This window comes from Lycium barbarum, chromosome 8 (assembly GCF_019175385.1).
Source record: "Lycium barbarum isolate Lr01 chromosome 8, ASM1917538v2, whole genome shotgun sequence".
NCBI lineage: Eukaryota > Viridiplantae > Streptophyta > Magnoliopsida > Solanales > Solanaceae > Lycium > Lycium barbarum.
This window is the reverse complement of record NC_083344.1, coordinates 105,049,143-105,067,883: the sequence shown is the minus strand read 5'-3', so window position 1 is coordinate 105,067,883 and position 18,741 is coordinate 105,049,143. Positions and strand designations below refer to the sequence as shown.

Below are 18,741 nucleotides of genomic sequence, written 5' to 3'. Positions count from 1 at the left end.
TAGTCTCAACGGTTAGTGACTCGGAAGTCGTGGAAGTGCATTTATGGCATGTAACGGGAAGATGTTGTTGATTCTAGATGGTACGGTTAGCCAACTAACCATGTCATAAGTGTGGAATGGTAATCTAGTCTGTCAGCTGCTATAGCAGTCAAACCACCGCTATAGCGCTACCGCTATAACGGTCACTCCACCGCTATAGCGCTCACCAGACAACAGAAATCAGAAATTTCTGGTATCTTCCAAACTTGGAATCAACACCCGAAATCATTCCGGAACCTTCCGGACACAAACCAATTATGCAGATATACATAAAAACGCGCTACGAATGCACTCGTGGCCTCGAAATTCCCATCGAAGGTCTCGTTGACCAAGTCAACCCCCGATATCTCAAAACTAACTTTCCAACCCGTCCTAAAATGCACCCGAGTGCATTGGGAACCGAACTAAATATTCACACAAGTTCTAAACGACTATCCAAACCTCTCAAACTCGACGGATATCCGCAAAAGGTCCGTTTACCCAAAAGTCAACTATGAGTCAAACGGTTTTCACTTGAAAGACAAATTTCCAAAAGTCACATCAAAACTCACTCTAATGCCTAGGGAACTATGCCACCTGTCCCCGTGGGTCAAAATGGTGCTAATAAGGCTCGGGGAAGGGTCAACGGGGAAAATGGTCAAAAATGCAATAACGACTAAACGAGTCGTTACATCAGATACCAATTAAACAATCGCTCGTCCTCAAGCGACAAGGAAGAGAACGGGGAAAGATGCTTGAGCCCGCAACAACTGAGGATATCTCACACATATCGGGCTTCTCCTAATAGGAAGATTCTCATCGAACAAAACTGAATCCTAACGAATGATATAGAACCATCAGAATGGCACTTCTTCAATATAAAACCATGGAAGACCGGATGAACACCTGACCAGTCTGGTGGAAAACTAACTCGTAAAACACCGGGTCAATACAACAGATAGTCTCAAATAGGCCAATACACCTCGAGCTCACTTGCCCTCCTTCCCAAATCGCATGGCAGCAAGTCAAAGGCCACTTAAATTTATGATTAAGTTAATTATTGAGTGATGTTTTCTAAAATTTTGGACTCAAATTAGTTAACTTAATCACAATTTTGAGCGGCCTTTGAGCTTGGGGTGGTCAAAGCTGTCACCTAGAGTAATTTCAACACTTGAACCTACATGGGTGTGACCTTTAGAAGAACCTATGCACTCACTTAATCAGTCACAACTCTTTAAACTTAGCTCAAGATCCAATCCTCGTATCTCCGTATTTGAATTTTCCTCACAACTGATCCTCGAATTAAAAAAATTGCTTTTGCTAGAATTCTCTGATTGGATAAAGCCGCAACTCTGAACGCGATCAATAGGCCCCACACACACTTTCCCAAACCAACGCAATCCTTTGAAGCATGACCACAAACTATAGCCTATTCTGAACCGGGAAGATATTCTGATTCCGCTAACCTTTCTTTCGCACTTGCTAAAGTCGTTTTTCGTACCGCGATTACTTACAAACACATGAACACACATACCAAAATTCTGAAACCATAACTTACTCTCACCAAAACGAATCCTTGATTCATCTGAGATCCCCACGCAATTCCATCAAAACTGATCTTATTGATAGCTAACTTGGCTAGTTCTAAGTCTTCTTAAACCTTCAAATCACTATATAGAAACATACCACTAAGTATCTCGCCGAGCAAAGTCCGTCGGAACTCAACTGACCACTACGAAGATTTATCGCATATATAGTACGTCCTCAAATCATTACCATGCTCATTACAACCCCTTATACTAACCGAAAGGTTGACCCCGGTAAGATATTATTCAAGCCTAGTCACACAAACCCCAAAGCTAAACTGAAACTCATCAAATCCATGAAGTTGATTTACTGGGAACCCATAAGTTCTTTTGGATTTATGAACACAATTCATCAAGTTCTAATCAAACCACACTGACCCGAAATCATTGCACAATTCCTGAACATTTATCAATCACAACTCAAACTGACTCCAAATTTCGAAACTAAACACGGTCTTACCACGCATAATAAATCACGTATGTCGCTCTCCGCTCCCAAAAGCTAAATCATGTCCAAATTGTCCACTGAGTACCGAATAACTATACCTTCCAATCTCAATTCATGTTTCTCGATCTTTACCCGACACGCAAATCCGATACAATCTCGAACTTTTCGACGCAAAACCTGAATCCTCATATAATAGTCATTTAACCATCGAACCTCTCATTATATCACCTCAATATGCCCATAAATTTTCCGAAAGTATCCAATTTTACAACAGCTGCTCTAAATCGTACACAACTACTCCTAAGTCCTTAATATCCACAGTACTCACCTAGGCTATGCAATCAATATTACTTGCAACATAATATTACTTGCAACATAATACACTACCACGAATATGGTCCCCGAAAATACACTGCTAACCCTCGCATAATCGAAACTTCCACAAATCCTACCTCTTAAACCCACACTAACTCATCCAATGTGAAGTATTACGAACTGCCCAATGGGGTACCACACAAGCCATTTCCATAAGCCTTAGCATGTCGGTTACCTGAAATTTGCATTCTCACTAGCCGATGATCGCGAAACCACACGGAACTCCATCGTATCACTTAGTCCATTTCTGTAGACTTCCTTCTTTAAGCTACTCAACAAACACACCCCGTCGGAAATATGAAAGAAGACAATACCACAATTCATACTGACCCAAGAAATCCTCAAGATATACCTTTTACTTATTGAATCTCAAGTAACTATACCTTTCCTCGACTCTTTAATCTTCAATTTCTATTAGTTCGCATACACCGACATCGTCTAACCAATACTCAAACCCACTCAGTAGTCTATCACATAACAATAAGTCTCGCACACTAGCTGAATCATACCAGGAGATAATAGTAGGCCACACACTCTAAACATTATAGTTTTTCCTTAACTCACTCAACTCTAAACCAAAAACTCTCAAAATCCTGTGCATCGCATAATCCCAAGTCCGACGTATCACATCGCTAGTCTTACTAATATCCTCATGTATCCCACTGAATCGTCCTTGCCCGAATTGCCTTGCTCAATTTCTGAAATATATGCCAAACTTAACTCAGTTAACCCACCCTTGATCTACCATTTCAAGTACCCAGGTTTACTAATCCCTTACTCAAATCGTTAACGTTACTAGTCCTCGAAGAATCACCTCTTACCTCAATTATCGAATCTGAACACCTCTAACCGCTCGCACGCCAATTCCTTTTTATTCAATCACATAAGCCGAGTAATAACACCACTAGTAGCAGGATCTAGTCAATTTACACAATGAACACAAGATTCCCAACCTCAGTCCCCCACTGACCTCTATTAGTTTATGACATAACCGAACATACCAACTCATCCAACTCTCAAGTCCACTTTACACTTGTACAATCGCAACCAAGCTCTCAGATTACTAACTCTTGCTTCAACGATTTCCACTCTGCCCTTAACCTCGAAAACACCAATCAACCTCATCAGTCGCACCCCTTATTGTACTTCATGATATAATGTCCCCACAACTCAAGTAACCATATTACCTATCCTCAAGCCTTACAAACCTTAATCCTCTGAACCCGATAGGAAGATGCCTCATTGTAATCCTTTAGTTTCCATATTTCATTTCAAATCGCTTTATCACTATCAACCAACAAACACTCAAATCCACTCGATCCGCTAAACCAATTATCCCTCTGAGCCGAACGAACCACAAACAATATCAATACTTCTCCTCAAATTGAAGTGTAGCAACTAGTAACTTCCCAAGTCATTAACTCATCGCATACGCCCATAATTGAAGTCATTTCTATCAGTCGATTATTAGCTTCTCAGAAAGCCACAACTCAGTCAAATTTACCGATCAATCGATGTGCCCATAGCATTCACTTAATAACAGAGTAGTCCTTTAACATCAACGAGCTTATATCAAGAATGACCTTTAGTACCATATTCCCGAGATATCACGTGAACATGTAAGTACGACTGTTACCGAACCATGCCTAATTATTCCCACAACATTCAATACTCCATAATAACCATAGCTCAGATGACCACTTTCATCGGTATCGTTCTGTCATGCCGAACCACCTTTTACCTTTCACAACCGAACACGAATTTCGCTCCCGCATCAATTGCAACCTTATCCTGACAACCATATCAGATACCAACTTTTCCCTTCCCAATCTCACGAAAATTACTCATGTCTAAGATATTCTATAAAGTCTTACTTCGCTACACGCTTTTCACGAAAGTCTTCCTTCATGACCTCACTGTCAACTTCTTTTCTTTATGACACACGATCACAACACGTTTGTCCAATTCGATGGTCATTACCGAACTTACACTTGTCCTCACATACCGATCTCTAATACTCTACCGCTGCAGAATCGTTGACTAGCCATTATTATGCCAGTGTCACGCACACCATCATAAATCCTTGACGAAGCTGAAGTTTTTCCTAAACCGATCATATCATCGAGCAACCCACTATTGTTAAGTCATCAATGCACTTTGTCACTTTTGAGCAACCCAATGCTAAAACATGGAGACCCTGTAACCCTCTGAACTATCTTTCCTATTTCTCACGAACCCCCATAATAAACGAGTCTAATCGCGACTCCACACAATCGAATCCTTGGGCCATAACTAGAGACTGAACTTGATCACGTGTCCGAATCAGAATAAAACACCTCATACCATACCACAACACGTCATAAATCGACCAGTCGCAAAAGAATTTGGGACGAGTTTCCACCCTCCATGGGTGATTAAGATAAGAAAGTTCAGATACTAATTGGAATCCACTAGATACCAATTTGAATGAAGTCGCATAAGAGAATAAAAGAATTGGAAGTTTCCTAAATGTCCTATAGCCTCTCGCAGATAAGTACGGAGCTCAACGTATCGATCCACAAAACTCTACTAGTCCCACTCTTGTATTATAGACTGGGTGACCTAGGGCTCTGATACCAACTTGTCACGACCCAATTTCACAAAGTCGCGCAGGTACCTACCTATCCCACCTTGGTAGGCGAACCCTTAACCCAACATTCACAAACACAGTATAAATAGCGAAAGAAGATAAAGTAATGAAGTCTGTCATATGAATATATAATAAATGCGAAAGTAAATCAAAAACCACCCCAGTATATGGTCTGGTCATACAAGAGCATCTAACTAAAATCTATAAGTCTGGAAGTGATAACAATACATCAATAGTCTCAATAATGCCTCAGAATAACTAAGTAAGACATAATGGAAGAAGAGTTTTTGGGTGGCGAATCGTCCACATGCTCACCCCAACAGACTCGAATCAGCAGCCTCGAACTCTCAGCCACGAGGGGTAGATGTCGATCCCACCTGATACTCTACATTCGTAAAGGAATGCAGCAATTGTAGGTCAGTACAAACAACGCGTACTGGTAGGTATCATAGGCCGACTAATATTAGCTAACATATACCAAGACAATAAAGTAAGATAAACAAGTAAATCAACAAGGTATAAGTCAGTCACGAGCCAGTAACCAAGTACAAGTCATCATCTATGTTATAGCATCTAAACTCAACTGTGTCAAATCTCAATATATCCAATCTGAATCTATGAATCGCAATACATATCAGGCATATAATGCCCAATTGGGCCAAGTTTCAGTATATCATTGCTGAATATGTATATCACAATACCTACCACAGGTCTAAGCCCAAATGTTCTAGGTTTCAGTATATCAACACTGAATCCGTATATCACCATGGCCTCACAATAAATCACACGAATATCACAGGAAGCCATATGATACAATGCAATGCAATAATGTATGAAGTGTTAATGCAATGCATATGCACCGTACACATATACTCCAATGATGGAACATCACATCTCGGCAGCACAACCCATGAGAGACCCACGAAGTCCATGTACCCTCACGATTTTGGCAAAGACCTCCACAATCGCTACCAGCGCTCATACCTCGATTCGGGGATAAATATTGGACATCGGTCCTCACGTCACTCTCATCCAGCTAAGCCCAGCTCATAACAGTGTTTCCTTGATTATCATCAATGTATCAACAATATATCATGAAGGATGAGAATGCGTGCAAGGAATGAGTGCAATATAAATAATCAGATCAATCTCAAATAGTACCACACACGGGCAGACCAATAATATCAATAAAAGGCTACACAATAAGCCACAATAGAATCACAATCCTCATCTCAACATCAACAAGTAAGGTGCTACAGTATCATCATCAAGATATATCACTAGTCACCTATATCTAATATCTCACGTGGCAACGAGCCAATAATAAATAGAACAAGATAAGTCACAACACAATGGGGTGGCTAGCCCCCAAATCATACAACAGGGCCCAACCTAAGGCAATATTCAACCCAACTTCATTCCCGAAGGTTTACATGCATTCTCCGACAATATCGTCTAAATATATGCTTCGCTAATCGAAGTCTCACTATAGGGTAAACCGTAACCTACTTGGAAGGACAAACAACAAAGTCTCCAACAATCACACCTTAGTCTTTCCTTTCTTTTGAGCCTTGTGATAATGGAAGCCTAATCATATTCAAAATATGCAAGTAGAAACAAGAAGAACATCAATCAAACCCTACTTCTATTCAAGACCCAAATCCCAACCTACAGAATGGGTTTTATGAATTGGAAAGATGAAATTAGAAATCTATAGGTCCCAACATGAAATTAATGTTCTAGGTGATCAAGTCCCATCAATTATAAGCTAGAAGAACTAACAAATCACTTAAAATCAGATTCTAGGCAAAATCCCCAAATTTGGGTATGAACCCTAACTTTCAATTCCATAAATTAACCACTAATTAGGAAGGAATCATGCAAAAATAGATTCTAATCATCAAATCCATGCTTAATGAAGCTAACCCAATCAATAATTCAAGGTTTTATAGCCTAGAACAATGAACCGACAAAAACCCTCTTTTAATCCTTAAGTTCTTAAAGAAACTAACATATTTTATAGATTTCCTATGATGATTAATGGAATATGGAATAATAATGAAGATGGAAGGACTTATCACAATCATTCTCCCCCAAGAAATGCCTTAAAATGCTCCCCAAAGCTCTATTTTCGAAGTGGGTAATGAATGAAAGACTTAGGGCCTTTAAATAAAAAAAATCTAGTTCGTCAGCCGTTATAGAGGTCAAACCACTGCTATAACGGTCACCCCACTGCTATAGCGCTCACCAAACACTAGAAAATTTCTGGTATCTTCCAAACTTGGAATCAACACCTAGAACCTCCCGGACACAAACCAAATATGCAGATATACCTAAAAACGCGCTATGAACGCACTCGTAACCTCAGAATTCCCATTGGAGGTCTCATTGATCAAGTCAACCCCTGATACCTCAAAACTAACTTTCCACCCCAAGTCCCAAAATGCACCTGAGTGCATTAGGAATCGAACCGAATATTCATACAAGTTCTAAACGACTATCCGGACCTCTCAAAATTGACGGATATCCGAAAAAGGTCCGTTTACCTAAAAGTCAACTATGAGTCAAACGGTTTTCACTTAAAAACTAAATTTTCCAAAAGTCACATCAAAACTCACTCCAATGCCTAGGGAACCGTGTCAACTGTTCTCGCAGGTCAAAATGGTACTAATAAAGCTCGGGGATAGGTCAACGGGGCAAAATGGTCAACAATGCAATAACGACCGAATGGTCGTTACAGGTGGTCTCTATTTCTAATATTAAAACTGTTGTTGAATAGACTTCGAACGATCGGAAGGGCAAGGCTCGTGTTGGATAGTTCGTGGCACCCGTTCAGCATCAAGGCAGGTTACGGTTTACCTTTCTGTTACACTCTAATTAGTGAAACATATGTAAGAGTTAGATATTGACGGGGAAAGCATACTAGGCCTTCGGGTATGGAGTTGAAGTGTAATCCGATTAGGTTGGTTGTTGTTGTTTGTGGGCTTGTCGCCTTGTTGTTGTTATTGGGCTTGTCGCCTTATTTGGTTGTGACTTGTGTATGCATTCATCTTTCTCTTGTTATGTCACTTATCATCAGAAAAAATAAGGATAATGAGATTACGCTTGAATCGTGATGTGTGCTTATGATAAGACACGAATGAGATCTTGATTATGATTTATTGTTAATTATGATACCTTGCATGGGATACATACTCATTTCATATGATACATTGATATGAACTATGACTTGGTACTGATGATGATAAGTGAGACAAAGGAACATCCAAGGTCTTTGCCGGATTGTGTATAAGAGGTGAGAATCCGTGATCCGAGGCTGTTACCAGAGCGAAATGTGTTATACTTGCTGTCCGAGCCTTTATGTGTCATAGATTCCTGAAATTGTCATGCGTGGTGTGTTTTCAAATCAATACTTACAGGGCGCATTAAAATGGTGCGCAATACAAGTCGTGTTAAAACAGTCAAATAATGCAACAATGTATTGTCAAATCAAGGCTTTAAGTGAGGGAGGCCTTTTCACGCACGAAATTAGTGCGTGAAAGGAGAAAAGCCTTTCACGCACAGTTTCTGTGTGTGAAAGGTTAATTTTCCACCACGCCTGAAAGGTTAAGTTTTTCACTTTCACGCACAGATTTAATAGGTTACTTTTTTTTAACCTATTAAAATCACATTTTTTTCCATACGTTGCACGAGTTATTATTAAGATAACTAATTATCATTAAGAAAATAATAACATAAAATGTACACTTTATTTACAACTTTCACAATCTTAGGTCCCACAAGTGGGAGCCTTTGGAGTTCGGCTAGGCCTAAGGCTAACCCCACCACCACCACCATCATCTCCATCCCCCTTCCTCCTCTTAATCTGTACATGCTCTATGGCATGATCATCCTTGCTTCCCTTCCTTCCCTTCTTTCGACCGGACCCCGGTTCATAACATGCTTTCTATGGGAAATGACGGTGGGCGGTGGGGCCGGTTCATAACATGGCTCCTTGTCAATCTCATCAGGAGATGGTTCCACATGGCTCCTGAGCGGCCCCCGGTGCAGGAGATGCAGAAGGTGCCGTATCAAACACGAAGTCCTCAAACATGAAGTCGTCGAAGTGCAGATGTAGGCCACCTTGTAGATCACAAACCGGCCGCTCACCATGTGGATCACGAACTGGTGGATGTGGAAATGAAGGCCAGGGCACATAATCTGAAAAAGGGTCCAGCGTATACAGAGGTGTCTGTGAAGTCGATGGCCGGGAATGAGAAGTCGATGGGATATCTGTAGTCGCTGGCTGGTAAGAACTCGGTGGGATCTCTGAAGTTAACGGAGCCTCATCACCTCTGCCGGCCCTACCACCTCTACGACGGCCACCAACTCCTCGGCGACCACGACCACCTACTGCCCCAGGTGGGGCAGCGGGAACACGCTCATGGAGACGCTCAAAGTCATGTGCCTGTCTCATACCAGTCTCGGCAAGCTCAATCATCCGTGCTGCATACTCCGCCGTCTCGGGAGCCTCCGTACGGGCAGTGCTCTCATAGCGCATCGTCTGAACGGTCCATACCAGCGCCTCGTATGCTCCTGCGAGAGCTACATATCCCAGGCCATCTGGACGATGCCTATAGGGGTTGCCAATAATGATGCGAGTGATCCGCATGTCCCACTCCATGTACACATGGATCGAAGTGTCATGTCCGACCACCGCTAGGCTCGTCATCCTCACATCCCAACTCTGGACCTACTGCTGCATATATAGTCGCCATGCATCATCGACGCCCGCTCGCTCGTCCCTCGCATAGTGGTCATGCTCCCAAACCGTAGCCGCGGGTATATTCTGTACATACCCAAACTGCCGTAACACGAGGTCGGGCGCGTGATACTCAACGATATCCATATGTATCAATGGACACCGCGACATTCACATGTGCTGACCAGCCCTACAAAACGCCGGCAGCTCATCCAAAATATGATCATACGACGTCCATATAAAAGCCTGTAAAAAGAATTGAACTAGTTAAAAATAAAAGACTAAAATAGTAGCTATGTGGTCTAACGTGTGGATCCAAAATATGAACATACCGTCTGCGTCGTCATGCGGTCTAGCTGATCCCTAAACGGGAGAAGGTTGTGATGCGTATCCGCACGTCGGCGTACGCCTTGCGACCATCTCCGCACGTATGGCATCGGCACAGTAAGATAGTCAGCGGGAGGGTGAGCTGGTATGAGCTGAAAAGGTCTCAACCTAGTCCACACCCATATCTGATATAGTCATTTAAAAACATTTTATCAGTCGTCGTTTTAAAAAAATATATTTTGTGTTTAATTACACACACTTAAATATATTACCTGAAGGAGCGAGCAAAATGTAAGGACCTCTACCCTCGTGCCCATAGAACATCGGCATAATCCTCGATACATGTAGCCCAGCCCAGCAACGCCCCAACTATAACATCCTATCTCGGCGAGATCGTCGATATACCGAAGATACCTTAAGCTCAAATGCGAACCTGAAGTGTTCGGGAACAGGATGACCCCGAATATGATGAGTAGGTATAGACGCGCGCGTCGGTTAACATCAGCCTGAGGCGTGTCCTCTCCAATCGGATACTGCATGTCTGTGAGGCGCAAGTGAGCGTAAAGGGCCGACAACAAAAGCCGACTCTGGCCGGAAATATGACCATCCAGAGCCGCGAAACCGGTGAGCCTAGTCAACTCATCCCGGTAAGGTGGCAGCACATGAGGCTCCTCAATATACAATGGGCGTCCATCAACCTGTAGCCCATAAATGACCTCCACATCCTGAAGGGTAGCCTCACCGGTGCGGAGATGAAATGTGTGCGTCTCCAGTCGCCACCTCTCAATCAATGCCGTCACTAGCGACCTATCGTGCTGTACCCGACCAACTTCGACGCACCGGTAGATACCGCCGCGATGTAGTATATCCAGGACACGAGGATGTGGGGGGCGAGCAGCTAAGATCTCCCATGCTGAGTCCCCTAACCGGTATGGACCTGAGACTCAGGCTGCAGGTCGGATGTCCATATATGTTGCGACCTATGCTCAGGTTGAAGATACAGTAACTCTCGGTCGAAGGGTCCCGGATCAAGAAGGTGGTGATCCATCTGTTTTACGCATTTTAAATCAATCATTAACAAGTAGTATTAGTTATGTAATCTTTTATCAAAAATTTTATTAAGGATTGTGGTGACACATCTGTTTTACGTATTTTAAATCAATCATTAACAAGTGATATTAGTTATGTAATCTTTTATCGAAAATTTTATTAAGGATTGTGGTGACCCATCTGTTTTACGTATTTTAAATAAATCATTAACAATTAATATTAGTTATTTAATCTTTTATCGAAAATTATATTAAGGGTTTTCAATCCTAAGCTACGGGTTATGAATCCTAAACTAAGGGTTTTCAATCCTAAAATATAAAGATTAAAAATTAATAAGTCAAATAATTAACAATTAGTTAGCATACAATTAGTATAAATAATTAATAAATAAACAATTAACTAACTAATCAAAAAATTAACAAGTTATTATCATATATTTAATAAATAAACAATTAAGTAACTAATCAAAAAATTAATAAATTATTATCGTATATTTAACAAATAAACAATTAATTAACTAATGAAACAATTAAGAAATTATTAACAAATAAACAATTGGCTTAACAAAAACTAAATAAATAATTAGTCAGTTTAACAATTGAAATAGCTAGTCTAACAATTAATAAATACATAAGTCGCTAATCGAACAATTAACAAATACTAAATAAACAAGCAATAAATAATTAACTAATTAAAAATAGATAAACAAATTTAAAAAAATAAATAAAGGAGGCAGCCGCAGGTGCGGACTGCCCAAAAACGCACAAAACAAATGCGCAATCCACCACAAATCCCTCCCACCATACCTAAGGTAATAATATATTTAGCAATGTAATAAAAAATTCGTAGTAAAATACCTATAATGAAGGTGTTTTTGAGTTTTCAAAATGAGCTCCGCGCCGCCCTATTCCAGAATCTAACCTTAGAAACTTGTTCCTACACTTCAATATACCAAGAATATTAACTTTTGGATTGAAAAACAACACGAAAATAACGTTTTGGGGGGTTGGGGACCACTGAAAGGGGGCGTTAATGGCGGGTTCTGTGGTGGGAAAGTGAAAGGGTCGGGTCTGTGGTGGGGAAGGAGGGGGCAACTTTTTGTTGCCTCCTTCACGCACGAAATTCGTGCGTGAAAGGCCAAAGTTGCATTTTTGCAATTTGGTCCTTTCACGCACTAAGTTAGTGCGTGAAATCTAGTAATGTTTTTTTTTTTTTTTTGTGCTAGTTTGGTTCAATTTTTTTTTTTTATGCTACAAAAGTCGCGGATTCAGACAATTTGATAACTGAAGAAATATATTGGGTTGTTTTCTTTTAGAAGGGAAAGGAATAAACTCAAAAATATTAAAGCTTTCGTTTGGGTCCAAAATTATGATTCATTCATGGTCAAGAAAAAGGAATTCTAAATTTAATTTTGACAAGGGGTGCTTCGTATTATATTTTTGAACCTATAAACAATTCTTTATATTATCAGTTGACGAACTTTTCATTACTCTTCATGAAGTTAATTAATTTTGTATGGTTATGTCTTCAATTTGAATGTCATAGAATTTCAAGTAAATAGAATTAATAAAGGTGCACCCTCTTATATTCAATTATTATAAATTACAAATGTGACACCCATGCTGGGGCGGGTCAAAGAGAAGAACTTGTAGATTTGTAGGCCGGCAGGCTTCCAAAAAGGGTGAAAGTTAATTACAACGTACGCGAATCTCACATCGAAATGAAAGAGGAAAGTGAAATCTTTATAAGGAATAACACAAGTTCACATGGTATGTGCTTTTGGGCTCACTAATATTGGCATAGCCAAGGGACAAATCCATGAGGGTTGTTGGGCGAAAGTAGACAATACGTGTCGTGTGATTGGGCTATGAAAAATATGATATCAGAACCGAACATTCCCTCTGGACTCGAGCCTTCCCAATGCCAATGAGAGAGCGGTCTCTAGAAGCAGAAATGCGACGTTTCAAACCCCTCGTGATAAATTTCCCTTAAGGGGGTAAATGTGCCATAAAAGGCGTTTTTGTGGCCTCTTCCAAATCTAAGCTATTCCTTTAGTACGGTAGCGGGACAAACCTCAAAGAGAACCTTTCAAAGAAGGAGTGTGCATTAAACTATAGTCATAAGGTGTGTTTGGCCAAAGCGGACACTATATGCTGTGCGTTTGAGCTGTGACACTAAAGGCATTGGTCTAGCTCCTCTCGATGTTCGCTAATTAGGTTTAACAATTATCAGTCACCCTAATTCTTTTTTTCTGTTGTTGTGAAAAGGAACATAGATAATTCAACTATTCTTGACGAAAGTTTGAAAGGTATCTAATAAGCATTGAAATCAGATATTAATTGTTGGTATTTCTGGGATAGACAACAAAATTTATACACCCTTGAAGTAAACGGTTGTACTATTGTTTTAGTTATTTGGCAGTAATCTTTATTATTTTATGCTCATACTTTCATACTAAGGAGAGCTTGTTGAATCCTGAGATACAACACTACCGGTAAATAATCCTTAAGGATAGCATCGTTTACACGACTCAAACTATGAGAATTTCAATTATTTTTTGTGTGATTTCCAACAATTTTAAAGATATTTCATACTTTATTCTTACGGAAAATATCTCTTTCAATTGTGATGTAATTAGTCCAATACTCGCAAGAACTTAGCAATCGTAATACCAAAAGACAACAATATAGCACCCCAGGACAAGTTCATAACATAGACCAATTTGCTAACTTCTCAATGTCTTTCTTTCTGTCTGGTCCTTCAAATGCAGTTTGATTCTACTTCTGGTTTAGAGTTAGTGTCTTTTTATTGCCTGTATCACCTTTTAAGAAAGTATTGCCACTAATTAGGTGACAAAGAGAAATTGTTCAAGTTACAGAGGCAGAATAATAAGCAGGCCAAATCAGGAGAAAGAGTTGATTTCAGATTTTCCAATAAAAATCAGTATTTTCCCACTGAAAAATGTTCAGTGGCTATTCCCAAAGATATAGAAAAAATAGTTTTGTTTTTACATGAAAAATTAGGAAGTTCCCAGCGTTTCAATGGGAACCTGTTCCCCACCATGCGTTTTCCAGTGAGCTGGTTCAGTGAAAATAAGGTGAGAAAATCATATTTTATAACACAAATTTTTGAGAGAAGACAACAGGGACAACTATATCAAATTGGTCAACCAATATTGAGACGGGGTAATTAAAGGAAGGACACTTATGGAGAAAAAAAAAATTGCCAATATTTTCTGAAGAAAAAATTCCAACGTGATAGGAAGTTTAGGCCAAAAGTAACATGGATGCTTGGTTGATGTTCTTTAAATTTGCTACAGTTCGACGAACAACCAAACTTACAAGTCATGAACCAATCCTCTCCATTTTCTCCAGTTGTGCTTTATAATTCTAACATTTGTCAATTTAAAGAATTAATGGATAAGTTTATTTTGATTAACTAATACTACAACGTTTTCAATTTACACTAGTGTCCAGGGTGATGCTACTCCTAAAATTTGAAGTAAAAACCCTTCTCTCTAAGTGCCTCAATGTTATTTGGTTTGGAGGGACCTGTACTTTTCTGAGTTGGGTATCTATTCTTAGGGGCTACTTTAATTGCCAACGGTGTTTAGTGTAAGTAAGTTGGTTAGGAATATAGGATTATAAGATCTAGTTGGGGAAGAGGAAGATTTGGGACTATTAAGTTTAGCTAAAGTTTGAAAAGATTAGCTTCATAGGCATAGACAAAAGCGGAAAGACTGAGAAATAAATTTTGAAGAAAGTATAATTTTCATTATGTTTAGAGGTAAATCATACCTACAATCAATCTTTAGAAGTAGACCTTTCACCCTGAGAAACAATTTGAAGCATTAAACATTATAACCACTCATCAAAAACTGCTATTACATTTTAGTTTAGATAGATCTCTTTATTCAAACACAAAAACATAAAAAGGAAAGTGTAATCAGTATGCATTTTCCAATTTCCAATCGACAGCACAAGCTACAACTCTCTTTTCATTTAAAAACGCCAATGTTTGAGAGGCATAACAGCAAACTTCATGTTGCCAGTCTTGCAATGGATGCCTTGGTGTTCTCCACAAGCAAAATAGTAAGTTTGCATTTTTTTCAACACAAACTCAAATCCTTCCCCTGCACCTTGAGTTGGATCTGCTATTCTTTTAGCCCTCCTGAAGTCGCACCGGATGAAGCTCTTGTAGTTTGGTAACAAGTAAACACTGTGTGGAAATCCAGTACCATTTGCGTTTGGTGGATCATACTTGAACACTGCCACAAACAAAAGCTTATTCAGAATTTTAAGTCAGCAAATATAAGATACTTCTATTGCATCCACTATTTATTTTGTGTTAAGGAGTAGAACTTAGTATAAATATAGGCATATGAATAAAACAAAAAAAGGCTAGTGTCATGCTTAGAAGTCAAATCCTTGAGTACCTAAGCTTATTGTTATAGGGAGTAATTATATAGTTTGACACTGTAGTGGAAGTATTCCTTGTGAGGGGATTCAAAAATGCATGCATGGCTGTGCTTAAACAAATTGATCTATATACACTGACACGGTATAGTTATTTGACGAAGGGGAATTCAGTTGAACAAATCTGCCAACGTAGCTTCGCCCTTGAGTTTATGTAAAAGAAATGGCAATTGCACAAGCACTAAAAGCAAAAACTTAAAAGAGATATATATACTTACCTAAGGTGTCACTAACATAGAAAGGAGCACTCTTGCGAGCCCAATCCATATAGTTGAAGCCATAATGCCAATTTTCCGAACCTCCAACAACGAATTTATTGGAAGTCTGAGTAGCATTTGGTGGATGAGTATAAGGACAATTAGTTTTGTTCCAGGTTCTTGGTCCCCAGTTGAAGTCATAGTTGGCTAGTCCAATACCAAACATGGATGAGAACACTACTGCAAGTAAGAGAAATGCTTGTGCATTGTTAGCTAAAGCCATTTTACAACCTCTAAAACTCGCAAGTTTAATTTTCTAATGAAGAAGAGAAGTTGAATTGTTGGGAATGATGAGTGAATATGGACTATATATAGAAAAAGTGTGGTCAAAATGAAGACTAATTAGGAAATGAGTGTCCAAAACATGGTCATTTTCCTGAAGTTGGTTGGTGAGACAGGAAAATTAGGACAAAAAGCTCTTTGTTGGGTTTTTCTTTTTAAGCGAGACCGAGTAAACTATTTTCCAATTTCCAGTTCAACCACTGAAACGCAATTTCCCCGCTTTGCCTCGTTAGAAATATTTAAGAATTTCAACATACTAGTTATTTACTAGTATTTCTTTAGCTCATTAAGTTAGTATGCAAATAGTTTGAAAAGATGTAAAATGTATATATATCCACGAAGTCCTAAACTATCGTCTCACAGAAGTAGTGCGTATATACATTGGATACTTAATTTGCGCCCTCTGATTTAAAATTCGGATATGGCTTCTTTCTTGGAATTATCCAAAGGGGTGTGCCAAAAGTAAAAACACCAAATAATATGAACAGAAGGAAATACGGAGTCGTAAATTAAGCATTAGCGGAATTCAGGAGAAAAGTGAGATTAGAAGAACCTAATTCCACATGTGAACGGACACACACACAAATTTGCCGCTATATTAAGCTTTGGCACTTTTTGAAGTTGGAATGGAACCTTAATTTTTCTTCTCTTAATTAAATATCAATCTGAGTTGGAAATCTTTTGCTTTTGTTGTTAATAATCCATTAGAAGGCAGCTGCAACTTGGAAGACCTAACAAAAGTCAAATTAACTGTAACTTCTTTACTCTTCCTGGTTAGTGGAATGCTGGTCAAAAAGAGATTATTAATCCTTCAATAGATGCGATAATAACTGGAAAATATTAAGGTTAAAATGTTTGAATCTGAATACACACTTAGATATTAAGACATACATTAAGATTTAGATATCTGAATCTAAATACACATGAATATTAAATATTGTGATGTAGGCAGCCTAACTCACATTTGGCACTCATAATATTTCGCTATCTCCATTTGGAAATCAAGGGCTACCTAGTGCACAAAGCATCTAGCGTGAGCAAGGTCCAGGGAAGGGTCGCAATCCAAGGAGTGTGATGTAGACAGCCTACCCTAATGCAAACATTAGTGGTTGCTTCCACAACTCTAACTTGTGACCTATATAGGTCACACGGAGACAACCTTACCGTTGGAAAGTAGTTGACAAATTTTAAATTTATTTCTAAAATACCTATATTCCAATAAGATTTAGAGTCTAGATCAATTCCTCCTTAGGTTATTCTTAAATTGATCTCATGAAGTTGAGCAATAAAATCAATTTCTTACCAATTTTCTTAAGATATACAAAATTTTCAGAACTCATTAATGTCGTAATACAATAATGTGCACTTTGATATTACGTTTGGTAAGAACATTATCAAATCTATCTATATAAAGGACTTTCTCCTCTCGGGAGAAGCAAGTCATATAGCAAACTAAAAAAAATAAAAAAATTATCGTCTTCGGTTTCTGAAAGGAGAAAAAAAAAACTACCAATTAAGATATTTATTTTCCATATATTTTTCAATATATATTTTGTGTGAATTTAGATATGAATTTTTCAACATATCTTTTGTCAATTTTTGTAAGTTGTATCCATTGGCTCTTGGTCAATATAATTTTAGCAGCCCGGGTCTAAGTGGGGCTGATTAATAAAATGGTTTAAATGAGTATCTTTTTATTTTAAAAGAATTTGGCTTTAAATAAAATTTTATGTCAGTAGCAAAATTTAACGAAAAAATCACTTAAATTGGTTGGATGACTTTCTAGGTGAAATATAAATAGTTGAGTGACTTTCTAAGTAAACTACTCTTAGTTGGATGACTTTTGGATTAGAAAACAAAGTTGAGTGACTTTCTGAGTGAACTACCCTTAGTTCGGTGATTTTTGGGATTAGAAAACAAAGTTGAGGGATCATATCTCCCTAATTATTATCTCCTTTCTTCCTTTTTAATACTTAATCTGACTTGGAAGTCTTTTGCAACTGCAACTTGGAAGACCTTACAGAAGTCAGATTAACTGTAAATGGGATGTTGATCAAAAAGAGGTTATAATCCATCATTGAGTGCCATAATAACGGGAATATATTACTTGTGGAACAAAATAAAAAGAAGCCGGCTGAGCAAATGCACATAGTAAAATAGTTTTATACACTAACAATACACAAAACGTAAACTTCTTTTACGAACCTTCACGCATATGTATAAACCTAAAATCAAGAAGAAGAAAAAAAGACCGACCAATTTTTGAGATAGGATTCGCGTATAGATGAATTTATTAAGAATCACACGAGTATTGTCATTGAAATGGCGTTTCCAACGATCTATTGCTAACATTTGATTGCTAGTTGTGTATATTCTCCTTTTTTATCTTTCACTTTTTTAATTGATGTCATTCTTACATCAATCCACCATCCTTGAAGATTAAATAGTCCTTATATATCCACTTTCTCAGTCGGCTTCCGGTAATTTTGATCAATTCCATCTTTCAACTTCAAAAGCAATGCTTTCCCTTACTATAGCACTAAATGATGGATT

At 38.7% G+C, this 18,741-nt stretch overlaps 1 protein-coding gene across 1 annotated transcript; it reads right to left on the bottom strand.

Annotated features, from left to right (window-relative positions):
* Positions 1 to 14,925: 14,925 nt before the first annotated feature.
* Positions 14,926 to 16,196, bottom strand: LOC132605222 (uncharacterized). The gene is made up of 2 exons (XM_060318438.1): positions 15,868 to 16,196; positions 14,926 to 15,441 (listed from the first exon to the last, which is right to left on the bottom strand). Exons 1-2 carry the CDS (start codon positions 16,127 to 16,129, stop codon positions 15,176 to 15,178), a joined length of 528 nt encoding a protein of 175 aa, XP_060174421.1. The 5' UTR covers positions 16,130 to 16,196; the 3' UTR covers positions 14,926 to 15,175.
* Positions 16,197 to 18,741: the final 2,545 nt, after the last annotated feature.